Source organism: Empidonax traillii, unplaced genomic scaffold (genome assembly GCF_003031625.1).
Source record: "Empidonax traillii isolate 1590-97213 ecotype Southwest subspecies unplaced genomic scaffold, ASM303162v1 scaffold716:size334641, whole genome shotgun sequence".
In the NCBI taxonomy this organism is placed as follows: Eukaryota; Metazoa; Chordata; class Aves; order Passeriformes; family Tyrannidae; genus Empidonax; species Empidonax traillii.
The window spans coordinates 45,799-64,544 of NW_020955909.1; the positions used below are offsets into that span (position 1 = coordinate 45,799).

General features: G+C 39.1%; 1 protein-coding gene across 1 annotated transcript; it reads left to right on the forward strand.

Moving 5' to 3' along the window:
* Positions 1-3,139: 3,139 nt before the first annotated feature.
* On the forward strand, positions 3,140-16,834 carry LOC114065952 (inactive pancreatic lipase-related protein 1-like). Its single transcript, XM_027900251.1, has 12 exons — positions 3,140-3,310; positions 4,066-4,220; positions 4,671-4,796; positions 6,967-7,101; positions 8,123-8,231; positions 9,331-9,450; positions 9,709-9,828; positions 11,272-11,390; positions 12,500-12,629; positions 13,593-13,704; positions 15,370-15,537; positions 16,718-16,834. The coding sequence occupies exons 1-12, from the start codon at positions 3,262-3,264 to the stop codon at positions 16,779-16,781; spliced, it is 1,407 nt and encodes a 468-aa protein (XP_027756052.1). The 5' UTR covers positions 3,140-3,261; the 3' UTR covers positions 16,782-16,834.
* The last annotated feature ends 1,912 nt before the right edge of the window (positions 16,835-18,746 follow it).

Here is an 18,746-nt window from a genome sequence, read left to right on the forward strand (position 1 = left end):
CAAGTTCTGTATACAGCAGCTGAGCAAACCCTCAGCCCTGTGCACGGAAACGTTAGTACATAAGGCAACTAAAGCAAAGTTTAAAAAAAATAAATGAAAAAAAAGTCCGTTGCTTCCTTTGTTTTTTTTTTTTTTTCAGTTCTTTGCAAACACACTTGCCAATGTTTTTCATGTTTGAAACAAGTTTATTGTCCTTGTAACTATGGGAGAAACTAGAAATCGTACATGCTAAAATCCATTTATGACACCGCACAGTCTTGCTCTGCCAGTGCCCCAAGGAAAGAGCTGAGTCCCACCACACTGATAGGTAGAAAATCTGGCAAATCATTAAACACTCTCAAGGCAGCACATGTCCTCAGAATACCCCTGAGGCTGAGAATGGTCCTAAACACCCCCTCTCTGCAGCCTCTGCTGCTGCTCAAAGGTTTCCAGCCCCACACAAGAACACTGTCCTCAGAAGACACTCTGGGATGAGGCAGGAGCAGAACAAGACCAGGATGTTCCTGCAGGTCAGCACAGCCCTTTGTACCCAGCACATGCATGGAAGCAACAGATAGTAAAAGTGAAGCGCTCCCCACCAGGGCAGAAGGAAACCACTGATGCCCAGCTCCTGGCTGCTGTGCAGTTTCAGACAGGAGCCTTTGCTGTGCCTGCTGACAGTCCCACAGAGAAACACTGAGTAACTCCAGGGCTTTGCAAAACCTCACATTGACTGCTTCCTTCATTTAAATGAACACTACTGCTCTGCAAAACACAGCATGAGTGAGCCTCCTGGAGCTTTAAGAAACCGAGGCAGTGGATATTTTTCAAAGTATAAACCCCAAATTCTAATTTAATGAACAGGAAGAAAGAGTTAATAATTTATTCACTCCCATTTCCCCACGTTTGACAAATGATGTACAAGTACTTAGGCATATAAACTTCTAAGAAATAGGGACAGAAATACCATAGTAACATATTTCTGAGTATAAACATCTGAATGAAATATTAAAAACAAACAAACAAAATCCCAAACAAACAAACCAACCCCCCTAAAAAACCTCTATTATATCCCTGACTAAAAGCCTCAAGTCTGAGGTTCAGTCAGACAGACCTGCAGTCCCAAGTACTGCAAGTCTCCTGGAGACTTGACACATGGCGAGGAAAACGTGCACAATGCAGGGAAGCACCATGCTGTGTCCCAGGAGAGAGCCAGAGCAGCCTGCAACTCCACAAATCCAGTCCTTTCCTCTGAATACTTTCTATTCCAGGCCACAGCTTCTTCAGGATTACAGAAACATAGCTATGCCTTAATTTATTGCTTTCTTTTTCAAACACCATCCTTCCAAAGCCTCTGACTGTGGGGCCCCAAGGACCTGAAGAGCTCCTCCAGGCAAAGAGCAGCCTGCATCAGATGGAGGAACATGCATCCCAGTCCTGCCCATTCTTCCAGAGGGAGCTGAAATCCAACTGGCCACAGCCTAAGGAACTGTCTATTCATGCTGTTTGACGTGTATTATTACAGTGTTGAATAAGAGCAGCAGACTAGCTCTGATGAAATCCCAACTCAAATCTTTTCCACCAGCTCTTAAATTAAATGGGAAAGACTGTTCCCCTCTCATTTTGATCAAGTGTTAAAACTTGTTAGTGCACTAAGGCACGTACTGATTCTCCTGTATCACTGATATGAACATATTTACAAACTAAAATACTACTCTAATTAAAGATGGGAGCACTAAGCTCTAAATCAGTATCAAAGGTAAAATTTTAGTAAAATATAAAATTTCACTACTGTTTAAAGAACTGAATTCCACTAGCACAGGTGATAGCAGTGTAACACCTATACACACAGCTGGTATCCATTTGGTCATTCCCAGGGGTGGAGATTAGGGAACATCAGCTCTGCAATATGGCCATAAAGCCACAAAGCATAGCCAAGCTGACAAAGCTTTCTAAGTGGAGCTAGCTTAGATCTCATTTCTTCCTGAGTTCACTTACAGCCTTCTCCTAAAAATAAACAGGTCCAGGGAGTTCCCAGACCTAGTCCTGTTCATTTCTACAGGCTATATATCACCTTTTAGTTGATGTATCTAATAGAACAACCTACTGAGCTCTGTAGCATTCCTATATAAACCAGCCATGTCCCAATGTGAGGGGGAATTTTGTGTTATTTGTACAGTTTTCCAGTGTGTTTGCTCCCAGTTCATCCCTCAGAGAGGGCTTTCTCAAAACTTGGGTTACACAGGTAGTAGAGAAAGGATCCAAAGATCAGATAACTGTCCTTCTACACTTACTCATTTCAACAAAGAAATTAAAGGGATACCAGGAGAAGATCAGGCTCTTTCACTATGAAAAGAATATACCAACCAAACATTAAGAAGTTTTTCAAATTGAGTTTGACAAATTGAGCTGATGTGTCAGGAATGGGGCATAAAAGACCCAGAAACACAGGAGCATTCCCCATCTGAAGCCACTTGCCGCAGGGGAAGGAAGGAGACATAAAAACAGTATGGCTCCCTAGTAACTCTCCCAGTAGATTCCCAGTAGTCCCAACTACCCAACACTAAAAATAAAGGCCTTCCCAGCCAAGACAAGACACACAGATACATATAATTCTCTTTGATGTCCCGCTCCTGATGCGTTGCTGCCAAGGAATTATCCTACCTCTGGAGCTTCAATCCTATTCTGGGCTCCAGCACACTAATTCAAGAAATCTATATCCACAGGTTTTGGAGTTTTCAGAGAAACCAATCATTAGAGTTATTTTTCAGCTGAGCTATAATCTGAAATAAATATCCCTATCTTTCTAGGAACATTTCCAAGGATAAAGCAGACTATAAAAAGTACTTGCAAAGTTTGCACATTACTGCATGGACCTTTGAGGCTGCATGGTAAGTAGTTCAGATTTGGGTTTTTTTCTTTTACTTTGGCAGGTTTTTGACTTCTCACGACACTACAGTATAAAGGGGAATTGCAGCCCACATTATGCTACTCCTCACGATAATTCTAAAATAGCTCCTCTACGTCTGATTACAAAAAACCAAAATGCAGCCTCAGCAGGAAAAAAATCCCCTCCCCAATCTCTAGTGGAGCAAGCAAACACAAAGCTGACTCATGCTCGTCTTGCATACACAGCAGTCATAGATACTGCAGAGAAGACAGACACAGCACCCTGTTCACCTTGAGAAAATTCAGCATCAGAAAGCTAAGTGCGATTGCTAATCAAGTGGGTTAGCAAACCCTACCTGCTTCTTTTTCTACTTTCTTTTTCTACTGTTCCAGATGCTTGAAATTTGGATACTGGCCCTATTTCTCCTCAGCGCAGCAGAAGGTAAGCATTTAGGTGTTAGTATTTATATTGCCTTTCTATGCTGCTATACTTTGTGAGGCATTATTCTACAACATGGTGTTTTAAGACGTCCTGATTGAGGTTAGATGGCTCACTTTCCCATACAAGAATGGTGACATGAGTGCATGTGCATGTTGTCTTTCCTCTTCTCCACTCCAGAAATTCTACTCTAGGAATGAGCAAGAAATGCTGATGTTTCCCATGTCAGAACAAAGCTATTGCTCTACCATGCCTAGGGAATTATTTCTTGTACTCCTCTCAGTGATGGAAATGGAGAAAAAGCCAGGGACAGGGAGTGGAGGCAGTCTAATGAGGATATCGTTTTATATTCAGCAGAAGACACTGGCTTGTGTAGTATGACAGAATCTTGTGTGCAGTCAGCTGTTCAGCACAGTCTCAATTTATTGCTGATTATTTGCAATACCTTGGCTTGGTATTAGGAGAAACTCTCCATCTGTGTTTGCTCTGGGACAAGCAACAGCCAGGGAAAGATACCCAAGGTATGAGACAGGATACCACAGAGGAACTCTGCTGAAGACTTACTTGATGAGCAACAGGGTGGCTTCTTTCCTTAGGGCAAACTGTAGCCTCTAAAGATCTAGGAGGGGGCAACTTCTGGTCTTTGCTTTCTGTAAAAAGGAACAAAGAGACCCCAGAGAAGCGATGCTGTGAGTTCTGACTAACTGCTCCTCTTCTCTGCTCATTCACGTATTATTGATCTGATCTTACTGCTACAGGCAAAGAAGTTTGCTATGAAAGGCTTGGATGCTTCACAGATGATGTGCCATGGTCTGGAACTACAGAAAGACCAGTCTATAAGTTACCCTGGAAACCAGAAAGTATAGACATTCACTTCCTCCTGTACACAAGAGAAAATCCTACTGACTTTCAAGTAAGAACTGTTGCAGTTTAAACATTAGTAAATCACATGTAAAAATCGTACATAAACACAGGCTCCAGCTGTGTTCCTGAAAAGTGTTAAAAATTCCACTTTATTCAAGAGACAACCTATTCCAGCTCCTGGGCAGAGTCCCTATTGAGAAGCACTTGGAAACTGAGCATCTTTGGTTTTTTTTTTTTCAACAGATGAAATGAAAACACTTGAAAAGTAAAGTCTTGTCTGCTCGAAGATATGTGTCAAAGCTTGTTTGAATAAAATATAGACCTTAGGCCATAGTCATGTGAATGCTTGCAGATGAGTTTAACATTGCATAACTTTTAAACACCTAAACAGATAACCATAGTTCAGGTCTTTGAAATTTGGAAAAACTATTTAAAGAAAGCAGATTTAAAGGTTTACTAATTCATTACCTACATTAATTTAATATCTGCATTCATGTAGGAGGTCTCTGCAGTTGATAAGCCAACAATTGAGAACTCAAATTTTAACGCAAGCAAGATGACCAGATTTATCGTACATGGATTTGTAGACAATGGAGAAGAAAACTGGCTGTCAGACATGTGCAAGGTATGTACCACCTCCTGTCCCTGTGAGGTTCCTCACTTTGCATTCATAAACACATTCCTATAAATTGTCCAATTTCTCTGTTTCTAACCAATTTTTCTCATGATATTTGAAGTGATAAGGAAGGGGGAAAAAAGTGACATTTTCAAATTGTTATCAACCTAAATATGTAGCTTTGCACCTTGAGAAAAAGCATGAGGTAAAATCCATAAGGTTATTTTGTTTACTGAAGTAAGTGACAACAGGATTTGATTCCATAAGTGTCATTTTTCTTGGTAAAAACAATACAAACCCTGGAGCAAGATACTGCTTAGGACCTAGGATAATTCTAGAAATAACTGCAGACTCAGAGCTACTGAATCCTATTTCTCCAGAGAAGGAGCAGGGTTCTAGATGTGGAAAGTCTATCACAAAGGCCTGGGCTGCCGTGTGGGCGTTGGAGGCTGAGGGGCTGTTTGGGCTGGCCATTACCAGAAGCAATAAAGCTGTGGAAATGCATATCCAGAAGAGACCTCAAGGGGAGCATTTCAAACAAAGCCTTCAATCTAACACTTACTCTGAACACTGAATGTAGTAAAGCACTCTGCTTTATTGATTTTTCTGCTAATTCCACAAATTATTTCTTAACCCTGTCCCCATACAAAGTGCAAATCCAGCTTGTGGTTTTCTCAAGTCCTTCAAACATGCTTATGTGGCAGCTGCAGCTAATGAAAGCTACTAATCATACAGCACAGAGCAAAATACCATTTGATGGCCCTTTGATGATAACATTTTTCAAAAAACTATTAACATAACTACACATTTTTAAAATTATGTGTTCCTATTTTACTTATGAGATCACTATGAGAAACAATGTGAAACTTAAATCAAAGCATTTCACACTTATTGCATCCCCATTGCCTGCTTTTCTTTGATACTAGGTAAAAAAGAGATTAAATTTGTCACTTTCTCTTGAAAAAAAAAAAAAAACACAACTACGTGGATTACACTTTATGAAAATTGAGAAATGATTGTTGGATTTGTTAGTTAATTATCTGTTTACAGTATTAGAAGCATATTGATGTTTTTATACTTTTCTCTCTCCCCCTTTCCACTCTTAAAATAGAGGGTTTTTCCCAGAACTTCACAATCAATTAGACAGCTCACAATTTTCTTCAGATAGTACCTTGAATCTGTTTGATCAATTTTCACAAGGATGTAGAGGATTGAGATAAATCCTTAATTTTTTTTTTCCGTGATGGTAGCCTATGTTTTCTCACAACACTCCAATTTATTTATATTTAGTAAAAAAAAAATTGGTCTCAGTGAATCTTTTAAGGAAGAGTGGAACAAATGGGATTGTGAATACATCAACCCTCCTATGTGTATCTGATACTTACTTTCCTTCCCATTAAGCAATAATCCTATCTGCACATTGATTTTTACAACCTCTAACATGGTCACAGACACTTCTATTACCTTTTTTATCCCTTGCCAGTTGTAACTGGTTTTGGATGCTTTATAATGCCTGAACATAAAGCAAAGAAGAATAAATATACTTAAGCTTCTAAAGCAAAATACTTGTAGCCAAACAATCCAGCTCAGTGGAGAACAGTAAAGCTTCTTGTTCTGTGGCAGACAGTAAGGTATCTGCCTGCATATTTATATATATTCCAGTCATAAATCTGGAATCGATATTCGGAGACACCATCAGTTTATGTACCCTCATATAAAAACAGTCTCTTTTTTAAAAATCTCCATCAGAAAAAGACTGTTGATTTTTATAATCAAAAATATAAGTTCCAATTCAATTTTTATTAAAGAAGTATTTTTAAATCACTGAAGTGAATCAGTACATAAGTAGAGCTCTTAGTGTTACATCCAAATTTTGATTGAAAATAAAAATTAAAAGTATCACTACTGATATTGTTTTCCCTTCCGTAAAAAATACTTCTATAGGCATTGAAATTATTGTGGCAAAGGCATTCCTGCAGCACATCAACCTATTTCAGCCTTGTATGAGCAAACACACCACTGTGGGCAGGCGAGACCACATCCGCATACTACAGGTTTGGTTCTTAAAAGGTTCTCAGACAAGCTCACACAAAATTTATGAGTTGAGCATGGTAATGAGCAACATGAATCGATTCCATATTGTATTTACCATGGGTTTTACTCTTGTTTTACAAAACAGAGGATGCTTACTGTGGAAGATGTGAACTGCATCTGTGTAAACTGGAAGAGAGGTGCAAGATGTCAGTACACCCAGGCATCGAACAACGTCCGTGTCGTTGGCGCTGAAATCGCTTATTTTGTTGATGTTCTTATGGTAAGAGTCTTCTGTATATAAAGCTATAGCTATAACACTGATTTGAAAGAAATAGGGTACTGGAACTTCCATGAATGTGGATGTAGGCAGCATAAAATGTTGTCTTCTACTCCACGATCATTTCAGTTGTGCTGAAAACAGACCTTTTCTTTAAAGAACTGTTCTAGACAACCTAGGGATAGGAAGTTCCACAAGACATTCCCACAGTACAGCCAGGCAGAAATAATGAATACAGCAATTCTCTCATGGAGACAGAACCTACTAAAAAGCCTACTAAAGAGCTCGTAAGAATGCCAGAAAATAAGCTGCCAGTCAGCAGAGGCTGGAGGACAACTGCTCTGAGGGAGCAACAGTTGCTGGGGACAAGCAGGACCCACCAGGGAGAGCCACAATGGACAGTACCCAACTCTACAGGAGGTTCCACATGCCCACTTTTGTGGGCAGCTTCACATGGGAAGTGATGCTTGGTTTGAAGCTTTCTTTTAATCTAATTGCTTTCAACACACATTTCCCACAAAATAACTGTAAATTACTGAAAAGAGAGAGCATGCTGGGTCTAGGGGTGCTCTGACTCACATCTCACTCTCTACATCTCCATTGTAGCTACTGAGTTACTGTCCAAAAAGGCTGAAGGTGTCTCTCATGTTCTCCTCCAGCTGCACATGGTGCCCAACCTGCCCTGTGCAACTAGGAGTTCCTCCCTGGCTGACTCTTGCAAGCCAGATAAGCATTCTGTGAATCTTAACAGGTCTAGAATGTGAAACAGATACAGAGCCTCTCCAGACAGAACTGTCTAGAGTTATAGCAGCCTCTAAAGGTGGGGAGCACCTGAATAAGGAGTTTTGAAAAATCTATGTATTGGACATAAATAACTGGCAAACAGATGCTGAAATCCTATAAGAGTTTGTTATAGAAGAGGAGTCAGCTGTCAAATTAGAACTAGTTTTTCAACCCCCTTTTAGTCTTCCTTGTTGCTGAGGGAAACAGATGTAGCAATTTTTCTTTACTGCTGTTTTCCCAGAACGAATACGGATACTCTCCAGCTGATGTCCACATAATTGGGCACAGCCTTGGAGCACATGCTGCTGGTGAGGCTGGCAGGAGGAGGCCGGGGATTGGAAGAATAACTGGTAAGTCAGTGACTTCAGCCACCAAACAAAACATTGCTGCTCATTTTCTCTTCTGGTTTTATCCATGGGCTGCAGGGTACTCGAGGTAATTTAAATATTATAATAGAACTCAGCCTCTTCTCATAGTACACCAAGGAGCAGTGCGGGAAGTGGAAAACAGTCAGCATGATAAATATTTTGCTTGCACATGTGTTACACAGCAAAGGAAATTTTCCAGCATGTTCAGCCCTTCTAGAGGTTAAAGCTACGGGTTTGATCTCCTTATTCATCACACAGGCAGCACCAAGGGCATTGTGCATTAAGCATAGTAACCTTTTATAAAAGGCAATTTTGGATATTATTAACATAAACCTTTTCAACTGGTTACTTTTCGTCAGGGATTTCAGGCTTGATGAACCTTGGACTAATAGTCTACAAAAGTCAGTTTAAAAGCAAACCCTAATGTGTTGCCCAGGGACAAGAAGAGATGCAAGTGTAAGTTGGCAAAAACTCTGCAATTTGCAAGACTTTGCAAGCTCCTGAAATTGCTGCAGCAATTTGGGAAGCAAATTAATTCTATTTTCTGCTGGGCTCAAAAGCAAAGATCATAATTTCAAAACCAGATGATTTTCCCAAAATCTGACTGGAGCCAGAAGTAGGCAGGCAGGTTTCAACACTTTCAAGCATATGGGGTGCTATCAGCTGAAATTCCTCTTGGAGTGCTCTCAAGCAAGGTACTTTAGAAACCAGTTATGAGTTATATGGGATGCAGACACAGCAACCTCAGTTTGAGCAACGTTATTAAAGGGAATTTCAATTAAGTAAAAAAAAATAAAGAAAGTTATTTCCAAGGGTTGGGATTCAATATTGATGTAAATATATAAATTAATAAAATTTAATAGGTTTCACAAAGGTAACCCTTTTGACTTCCTAGAAGAAAAGCCACTTGGTAGGAGAAAGAACACATCATCATTTCATTAATGCCTATATTACTTAGATATGAGGAACCCTAAGCAACTGTATATGTGATAATCATTACATATCATCAATCAGTGTTATGTAAAATGCCTCTACATCTACTTCTCTTTATCTATACGTAACACTAGTCTTTTTCATTCAGGACTAGACCCTGCTCAACCTTATTTTCAAGGCACTCCAGCTGAAGTCAGACTGGATAAATCTGATGCAGACTTTGTTGACATTATTCACACGGACTCAGCTCCCACAATCCCCAACTTAGGTGAGCATTCAGCTCTACTGTATTAATACTGAATTATGTATTTGTCTGAAATATGTACTGAATTTACACCCTGTGACACTTAAGTATTCTAATTGTTCATCAAGACTGTTGTGCTGTGTCACAGACACAGAACAAATACACCATACTGGTCACTAACAGCTCCTAAAACGCCACACACAGACAAACTTGAAGCCAGCAGCTATAGGTATGAGACAATGGTTATTTAGAGCATGCTTACCAACGTTTTAAATCCTTCAGGTTTTGGCATAAGCCCAGCAATAGGACATATCGACTTTTATCCAAATGGAGGTGAGCAAATGCCAGGGTGTGGGAAGAACCCTGTCTCACAGATTGTAGATCTCGATGGCATCTGGGAAGGTAAGCATGTTGATTACATTATAAATTCATGGGTATATCACCTGTCACGGTTTAGCCACTTAACTTTCCCTAATTCAGGTGTTTTTCATTAGCTCTTGGTGTGTCTACTGGCAGTGGCAGCTGAAGAGCACAGTAAAACTATAAAAGGGCTCAAAACACACAATTTTTCAGAGCTGATTAAAAAATAAACAAGACAAAGGGTTTGCCTCTGCAAAATAGATCTCCTCTAAAGTATCTAATAGCAGAAACAGAAGTTACTGGAACTGTGCCAAAAAAATTTAGAAAGGCCTGTAGCACACATTGCACTTTGTGTCTAGTTGCTCAGGAGCACACTGGTGGAGTAGGACAAGGATGTTCACAGCTACCCCTGTTAATGTATCTTCAGCTGCAATTCTTCTTCTGAGACAGAACAACTGATTTAATTCTTTTTTAAGTTACCGATTACAATCTGAGTTGCACTGAAGCGATGTCATTGTGTCTACTTCTAGCCAGCTAAGAAATGATTGGCACGCAGCTGCTCAAATACACTGTTCTTTGTTGTTTTATATGGCTCTAATAAAATCTCTGAGTATTACAAAGTTTCTGTGTTTACCTACTTAAATTGCACATAATGTTAAAAAAAAAACCAAAAAAAAAACACCTGGAAGATTTCTGCTGTGGAGATTTTTCAGTGTATTATCTGAGCTCTTTCTTACACTACTGCAAACATCTTAAACTCTGGGAATCCATGAACTGATTTGTGATAACTAGCCTTTTACTCCAGCTTTTATTAAATGCAGCTGGAGGCATTACTTTTCTTTCTCCCCCCCCCCTTTTTTTTTTTTTGATGGAGTAAACTTGTTATTAATAGTGGGGAATGAAAGCACAAAGAAATAACTGCATTGTCTATGATCTTCTTTTTAACCTAAAGATAGGAAAATAAAGGCAACGCAAAGAAAAAATATATTCGTTATTTTAATCTTAGCAGTCTCCTTTCCTAAGCACCCCCCAAATAATAATAATTTTGTTTTGAAGTCCTCAGCTGGGGCAAATCAACATTGCCTTAAGAAGTTCACTGTTAAATACTTTTCTTTTGGTTTTCTTTTGTTATGGTAATGCAACTGTTGCCTACAAAAGACACGCTTCATGCAGTTCTCATTTCTATTGTTAAACTCGGTCACATTGCACGAATAAGTGGGTTTGGGGGGGCAGGGACTGCGCTGAGCTGCACAGTCTCCACAAAGCATTTCAAGTTTGCATTTTATACCTGTTGAGTCAGTGATATTCCTTAGGGCATCAATTCACCAAAAGTAAGTTTCCAACTTTGTGTTTGATGCTCCAAGAACTGTGTTAAGGCTTTTGAGGAGGAACGATGCATCCCAATCACAGGGCAAGGGCTGTCCTGGCATCTTTCCTAGAAGCGTAACAGAAAGGAAGAACTAACCTGGAAGCATCTCTTCACAGGAACCCGGGACTTTGTGGCTTGCAATCATTTGCGGAGTTACAAGTATTACTCGGACAGTATCATCTACCCTAATGGCTTTTTAGGGTATCCTTGTGCTTCATATGATCTTTTTCAATCAGTAAGTATCTCTCAGAGCTTCAGGATGCACCTTATTGAAAATAGTGGCTCTTATCTATGCATCTGAAATTCAATTTATTTATGCTAGCTTGCATCCAATGAATGTATCTGTAAGAGAAGTAGGTGTCAGACGTCTGAAAGTATTACAGCTCGTGCAGATGACATGGGTAAAAGTAGAAGGCAGTAACAGAACAGGGGCATACTTGGTTTTGCACTGATGTGGTATCCCTGAAGCACTACTGGAGCCTGTGTGGCTTCCTCAGGCCTGCTCTTCTGCATCAAACTGAGGAAGAGGTAAAGAGAACAGGCTGTCCCTGCAGTGGCCAAATGTATTTATTAAGCTGCAAGAACTGTGATTCCATACTGTAGCAGGTAAGCTTTCAAACATAGCTTAAGTTTCTTGGTTTTAGAACAAGAAGTAAAATAATATGTGATAACCTGTAGTCCTTTGGTGACTGAAGATGGCTCCAGGGACAAAGCAATGCTTGACGGACAAGGTCAGGAAGCCCTTCCCTGTCCCAGACTTGGAGACAAAGAATTACAGCCTAAGAGTAGCAGGAAGGTGACAGGCTCATCATACCCTACAAGCAGCACAGACAGAGGTATAAACTTGCATAGCGTTTAGATCGACCTTGACACGTTCTAGCAGGTGACAGAGATCACACTTCTCAGATTGCTTTGGGAGAAGGTGACCACCTTCTGTCACCACACTAGAAAGCTGCTTTCACGACAAAATCGAGGTTTGTTTTCAAGAAAAAGCCTTTCCTGACCCAACCTGAAGCTATAAAGAGACACCTTTCTTTCTCATCAGCTGTTGGAAAGGACACCTCTTCTCCCTGCTCCAGTTGAAGACTTCTCAAGATTGGCACTGATGTGTCTGGATTGAGCTAAATGGCCCAAGGAGCAACACAGAGGCCTGAAAAATCAGAGTATTTGAGAAAGTTGGCTAGCTCACATGATCTTTCACAAGTCATAGAAAGGGTTACTTGAAATCTGTTGCTGTGATACAGGGCCAGTTAGGTGAGGTATATTAAAAATACGTCCTATGACCAATTTTTTTGTTCTTGGCTGGCTGGGTAATGTATTAATAGATATATTTGTTTTCACTAGGGAAAATGTTTTCCATGCCCACAAGAAGGATGCCCAAATATGGGTCACTATGCAGATAAATTCAAAGGGAAATTTACAAATGACTTCATCAAACTTTACCTGAATACTGGAGAGGCCAGGGATTTTCCTCGTGAGTTTTGATTCCTTCCTTTGCTATCTACTTCTTGTAAAAAAAAAAAAAATTAATTTACCTGCTTTACAATCAATTTTAACATACGAACAGATCTCAACATAGTGCAAGGGCTCTTCAGTTCTTCATGCTTTTTCCTATTTTGCTCCAACACTACTGCCCCAAAGTGGGCAGTACAAGAAAGCTGTTGGCAAACTACAGAGTCTAGTGAAGGTCACAGACAGGTTTAATGGATTGTACTACAAGGTGCAAGGAGAAGGAAGGATAGGCAAAGCAGACAAGTTGCAGCAAGGGAATTTCTTATTAAGTAGTATGAAAATCACAGTCACAGTGACAGTGGCTAAATGCAGGAAGAGAGGTCCAGAGAAGGTGGGAAATCTCCGCCTTTGGAGATGTTTAAAACTCCATTTGACAAAGGCCAAGAGCAAGCTGATCACAGCTGGCCTGGTTTCAGAACTGGATGGACCAAAAGACCTCATTTACAGCCTTAGTTATCCTAAATGTCAACTCTCAAAATACAGTTCTTCCTTCACCTTTGTAAACACAAATCACAGTCTTCTCAAGCTGCTTTTGCTTATTGCACACTAAAAGAAATCACCCACCCACAAAAATTATTTTCCTTGAGCTTCAGGATTCTTTTACACTGCTTAGATTTTGTATTGATTTAGCACACGTCCTTCTTTCCAATGTCACTGTGTATGAAATCCTTCAAAATGCTGAGATCTATATTGTGTTTACTATGGTAGGGACCAATTTTCCCTTCTTCCTTTTCCAGAAAGTAACACAAATGTCTACCATTTCTGATGCTGATCTCATTAGGACATAATGACATCTCTGACTCGCTGTGGTTTTTATCTTCTGCTTTCAGCTACTGTGTACAGATAGACAAAACGCCAGCATTTGATATTTTAGAGACTTTTTCTCCCTGGGTACAACCTAACTTACTGTATTTCTTCTGTGTAGTTTGGAGGTACAAAGTAACTGTGACCCTCTCTGGAAAGAGTAAAGTAAAAGGATATGTCAATGTTGCCCTGTATGGCAGTGATGGGAACACAAAGCAGTACCAGATCACCAAGTAAGTTAATAATTCAATAGAAAAGAAACTTCTAGAGCATTTAATTAATATTTTAATTGAAAATTCTGTTCAAATTGATCTTTTTTTAGTGATCAAATTCTACCTCTGATGTAAATGTAGCAATAGTTCACTCACTCCAGGTTTACACTTGAAGGGAAAAGGTTAGAATGCAGGATTTTAAAATGTCAGAATTTGGTGTCGCTTGCTGTTCCACAAAGGGCTTGCTGGACCTGCACTAGCAGAGTTCTGATATTTTTCTCTTTCACAGGCTTGTAAAATGCCGTTGCCACAGCTGCTTATAGCTAAAGTTACCATATGATTTACTGCACAAAAAACCTCCTTTTTTTTGCTCCTATCTTTCCTGCTTACACTGAAGCTGCTTCCTTGCCTCTTGTGGTTTTGTTTATTTGCATTTTTCTTGTTTGTTTCAACTAAAATGTTTGAAGTTATGAAAAATCAGGAGAATACATTTTGATGTCAGTTTTGGGTTTAATTTTTTTGCTTTGTTTACTTATAACTATGTCACTTCCATTTTCCAAGGACTTCACATCCTCACACCAGCAGAAGGTGTTTGCTATGAGCTGATCCCAGTTCACATGCATCCATGCATTCACCTGAGATGAGTCTTGCAGATCCAGCAGTACAGGATGCACTCCAGCCCTCTCTAGCTTTCTAGGACCTGTTTCAATATAGTTGCTGGATGTGAACTTCTTTTTTTCTCCAGCAAAACTTGCTGTATCCTACCAGGCACCACTGTGGATCCAGCAGGGAAACAAAAAGGCAGATGGATTTTGTCCTGTCTCTCATTACTTCCACTACCATAAGCCTTTTAATGTGAGGGGAGTAAACATCTGAAGGCAAATGAATGAGCGAGTGCAAAGCTAGGGGGAGGAATGAAAGTCCTGCCTTTCTCATGAAGCTTGATAAAACTGTAGAGGTTTCTTCAGGGTGACTCATTCAAATGCCTCCTGACTTCATACACAGGGGTAAATTGACTTCATACACAGGGGTAAATTTAAGAAAATAGAGTGTGGGGCTGAGAGAGAGCAAAGAAAAGGATTGGAGAAGTACTGACTAATGTTCAGTGAGATGCAGTAGCTGAAGCCATTACCAGTCTCAAACTGCTGTCAGTTAGAATTTGCTCTATTGGTGCAATATGAAGCAAGCAGTCAGATTATAAACCAGGGTTACCCAGGAGCAGATGGGCACGTTACTTGGCCACGGTGTGGGAATCTGTGCTAAAGAGCCAGGCTGAGCAGCTAGTAGATAAACCTTCTGCCCATCCCAAACAAACCTAACATCTGTATCATATAAATTAACTAAGATTAAATGAAAATTGCATTTATATGCAAAAAAACCCGCTTCCTCCAAAAAACATAAGCAACAGGGAGCGAGCTCTACCACCTCCACAGGGATTGTCCTCGAACTGGGTCCTCACTGTGAGGTGTGACTGCAATATTTCAGGCCCACCTGCCTCTGAAAAACACTGATTTGGGATGAATGAAGATGGAAAATTGGCAGCAATGTTTTCACCATATTATATGATAAATATTTTCTCTCTGCTAACTCTTTACTCATTTGATTCCACAGCCAAGCCAATCAGAGGACTGGTAATTAATAGTAAATGCTGGCATGCCTAACATCCATAAATGTTATTTTTCACAGGGGAACCCTCAAACCAGACAACACTTACACAGCCTACATTGATGCAGAAGTTAATGTTGGAAAAGTTACAAAGGTTAAATTTCTTTGGAACAACAACTGGATTAATCCAACTTTTCCTAAATTAGGAGCTTCAACTATCACAGTAGAATCTGGACAAAATGGAACACAGTAAGTATAGCCATTGTGAAAATATCAAAAGTTACTTGAGAAGATAGGTGACAAAATTATAAGTGGAGTGAAAGCCTTTTCACAACAAAAGCTCTTTAAAGCATTAAAAGAAAATGACCCTCAAGAAAACCTTTTATTTCCTTCCTTTCAAGACACTGTTCATCCATAGCTCGATTACTACTACTTCAACCCTTGACCTTAAATAGCTTGAAAGAAAAACTTAAAATCTTTCCAGGCTTTAGAAGAGCAAGCTTTCCGTATAACTCTTTGGGTGAGAAAAATTAGTGCTGGTTGGATTGTCAGCATCACTGTTGCCAAGCTCCACAAGAACTGCTTATTTTTGTGTCAGATTCACAGTCAGCTGGGACCAGCAGAAGTATTCCATTGATATGGATGATCCTTGAGGTCATGATTGGTAAAAGAGGATGGTGACAATAAGCCTACCCTTCCAATGAGGACTAATACTTAGAGCCTGCACTTAAAGCCTATATATATAAAATTGAGGTAAAGAGGCTAAAAGTGATTGTTCTAGACTTCATGGAATATGGCTTGGATGTTCAGACTATAGAGGCAGGATTTACTGATCCAGTTTTTTCCTGGACTTTTAATAATTAAGTCTCTCATTTGCTTGTTATTTTATTTTATCCACCCCATGATTTGATATCTAGAACAGGAGGTACAGCATAAGTTTTAGACCCATATACAGATGCACAGTTAAAATTCCATCACTTAAAAGACAACATGGGAGATGAAAACAGTTTCATGCAAAGGGAAGTGATTACGACACCACTTTAACTCACCTTAAAGCAGAGGTTCTAGGTCCAGTTTTAGTCTCTATTCACCAAAGCACATCACTGATGAAGTGTATTCCTGTAGAAGAGAACTCACTTTTCTACTGACTCATGGCCTCTGTACAAGTAATTGTGGTCATCTACATAGCGATGGTAGCACAAAATCTGTAAAAGAAACTAAAATTAAAGGCAGGTAGGCAGTAAAGCAGAATGGACACAGTCTATCAATGCTTTCCCCAGCAGCAACATTTCAAACCTAGATGGTCCAAGTTTGTTCTGTCCATTTGTGTCAAATGACAAATCAGGCTGACTTATATTAAAACAAATCCACTTGTATAATCTCAAGAAATGTTGACAACTCAAGGTGGTTGCCTTTATTTCTTCTTCAGATACCGTTTCTGTGGGTCCGAAAGAGTGAGAGAAGATGTTCTGCAAACTCTTACTTCTTGCTAACAGCACATAAGGATGCCCAAAACCTTGCTACCAATAAAAGCTACTCATGCAGAAAACATTGGAGTCTGCAACTGTAATACTGGTGATATGTGGGGGTATTTTTGTTTGTTTGTTTGGGTTTTCATATACCTCACACCCCACTGACACCTCCTACTTCCTTCTGCCTTCACTATTTGTCTCTTCCAGACTCTGGCTTCCTGATATCAGTACCTCCTGCTGAGGAAACCTCAACAGGGTTATTAACTTCCTAACACTGCAGAAGAGTTTCTCCTTTGTCTTTTGTTCCATTACCTTGGTATAAGCAGATTCTTGCCCACACAATTGTTTTGACAGTTACGATATTCTTGGCATTATCCTTTGCCATAGCCCCTTCAGCAACCCATGTAATTTTAACAAACACCTAACAGAATCAAGGCGTTAAAGTTGACAATAGCATAATAAAACTCTCCTTTTAATAACGAACTGGAGCTGCCGTCATCTTGTTTTAGCAGAGCAAAATCTCCCCCCCCAACACTTTACAAAGCTATTACATAAAATGCAATGTTAAATGAACAACAAATTACTTTCCCTTTAGCTAGCTTTTAATGCTAATGGTGCTATTTATTCCTGACCTTTTGAAATATTAGATATTTTAAATGACAACATAAAAAGAATTCTTGTTTGAAAACGCGAGCGACTTTAAACCACATATTATTACTTGTAAGTATAGCATGCACATGCATCATTCATTTCAGTGTCCCATTTACGGCTAATTGGTATATATTTCAGTTGACATATATTGTTCTCCTGCAAATGTGTCAAATTCCTTAACGATGTTGGTGACAAAAGCAGAATGCTGGAGATATATAAATTACTCTCTTTACCATATAATCATTCTTATCTATTGGGAATGCTATTTGTGACAAATCCTGTTCAAAAATACACACTAAATTGATTATTTTTTTAAACTTTAATATCACACCATTCATGGCAAGTCTTTGATTGAATCTTTAAATGTAGGAATGTTTTGATTTTCATCTGCATCATTTTGTAGCTTTTGGAAAGCTCACTTTATGTATTAAAGGAAGAGTAGCACAGCGAGGATCTCAAAATGTGTCTTTTGTTATCAGCATAAGAAAACAAATGGGCTATAATTGTGGATATAGAGTGAGTAATTTGGTGAAAAATGCTTTAGGTTTTATAATTCCTGCCAGAAATTACTATTATTTTGTTGGTGGGCAGTGTTGCAATCAGAATTTTAAATATGGGAACAACTTGGGCCATGTATTTTCATTCCATTTGAGATTACCACGTGCAATGCATTTTTCCCCTATATTACAAATCATCTGAGAATAATAAGAAAAAATAAATTGAAGATTTCATGTGACTCTAATTATTACTGAGATATACCAGAGCTCATTGTTGTCTTTAGACAATGCTGTCCACAGTCATTACTTTTCTCCATAAATCAGTAGGATAATGAGGTTCTATCTTTCAAGAAATAGTTGAGCGTATCTTAATTTGGCATTGATGAATTCTCCTTACTAAATCTCTTGAGGGGTTTTTTAATCTAGTTTGTCATATTAGAGCTTTCATCACCCAGTCACAGCTGACAGGGCAATGTACTTGTATTTAATTCCATACCTTCCTGGGATGCATCGTCATAGGTTGCAAATAAGAATTTTATGATGTTATACCTTGAAGGCTAGTCTTTCCTTAATTTGAGTGTAAATCCTAAGGTATTTTGCCCTCAGAAATATATACTATGTATGATTGTATTTAACTGTGAAAAACAAGGCTAAATTTGTTAACATCTTGTTACTGATATAAACTGGGAAAATTTCTTTGAAAAAAGAGATATTTACTTGAAAAAAATACTATTTTTGCCAAAGAAATTATGTAAGTTCAGGTACTCATTTTTTTAGCTCTGCAAACCCCCTCAAATCTGAAGACAAGAAAAGGGTATAATGTATCCCCTTTCTTAAT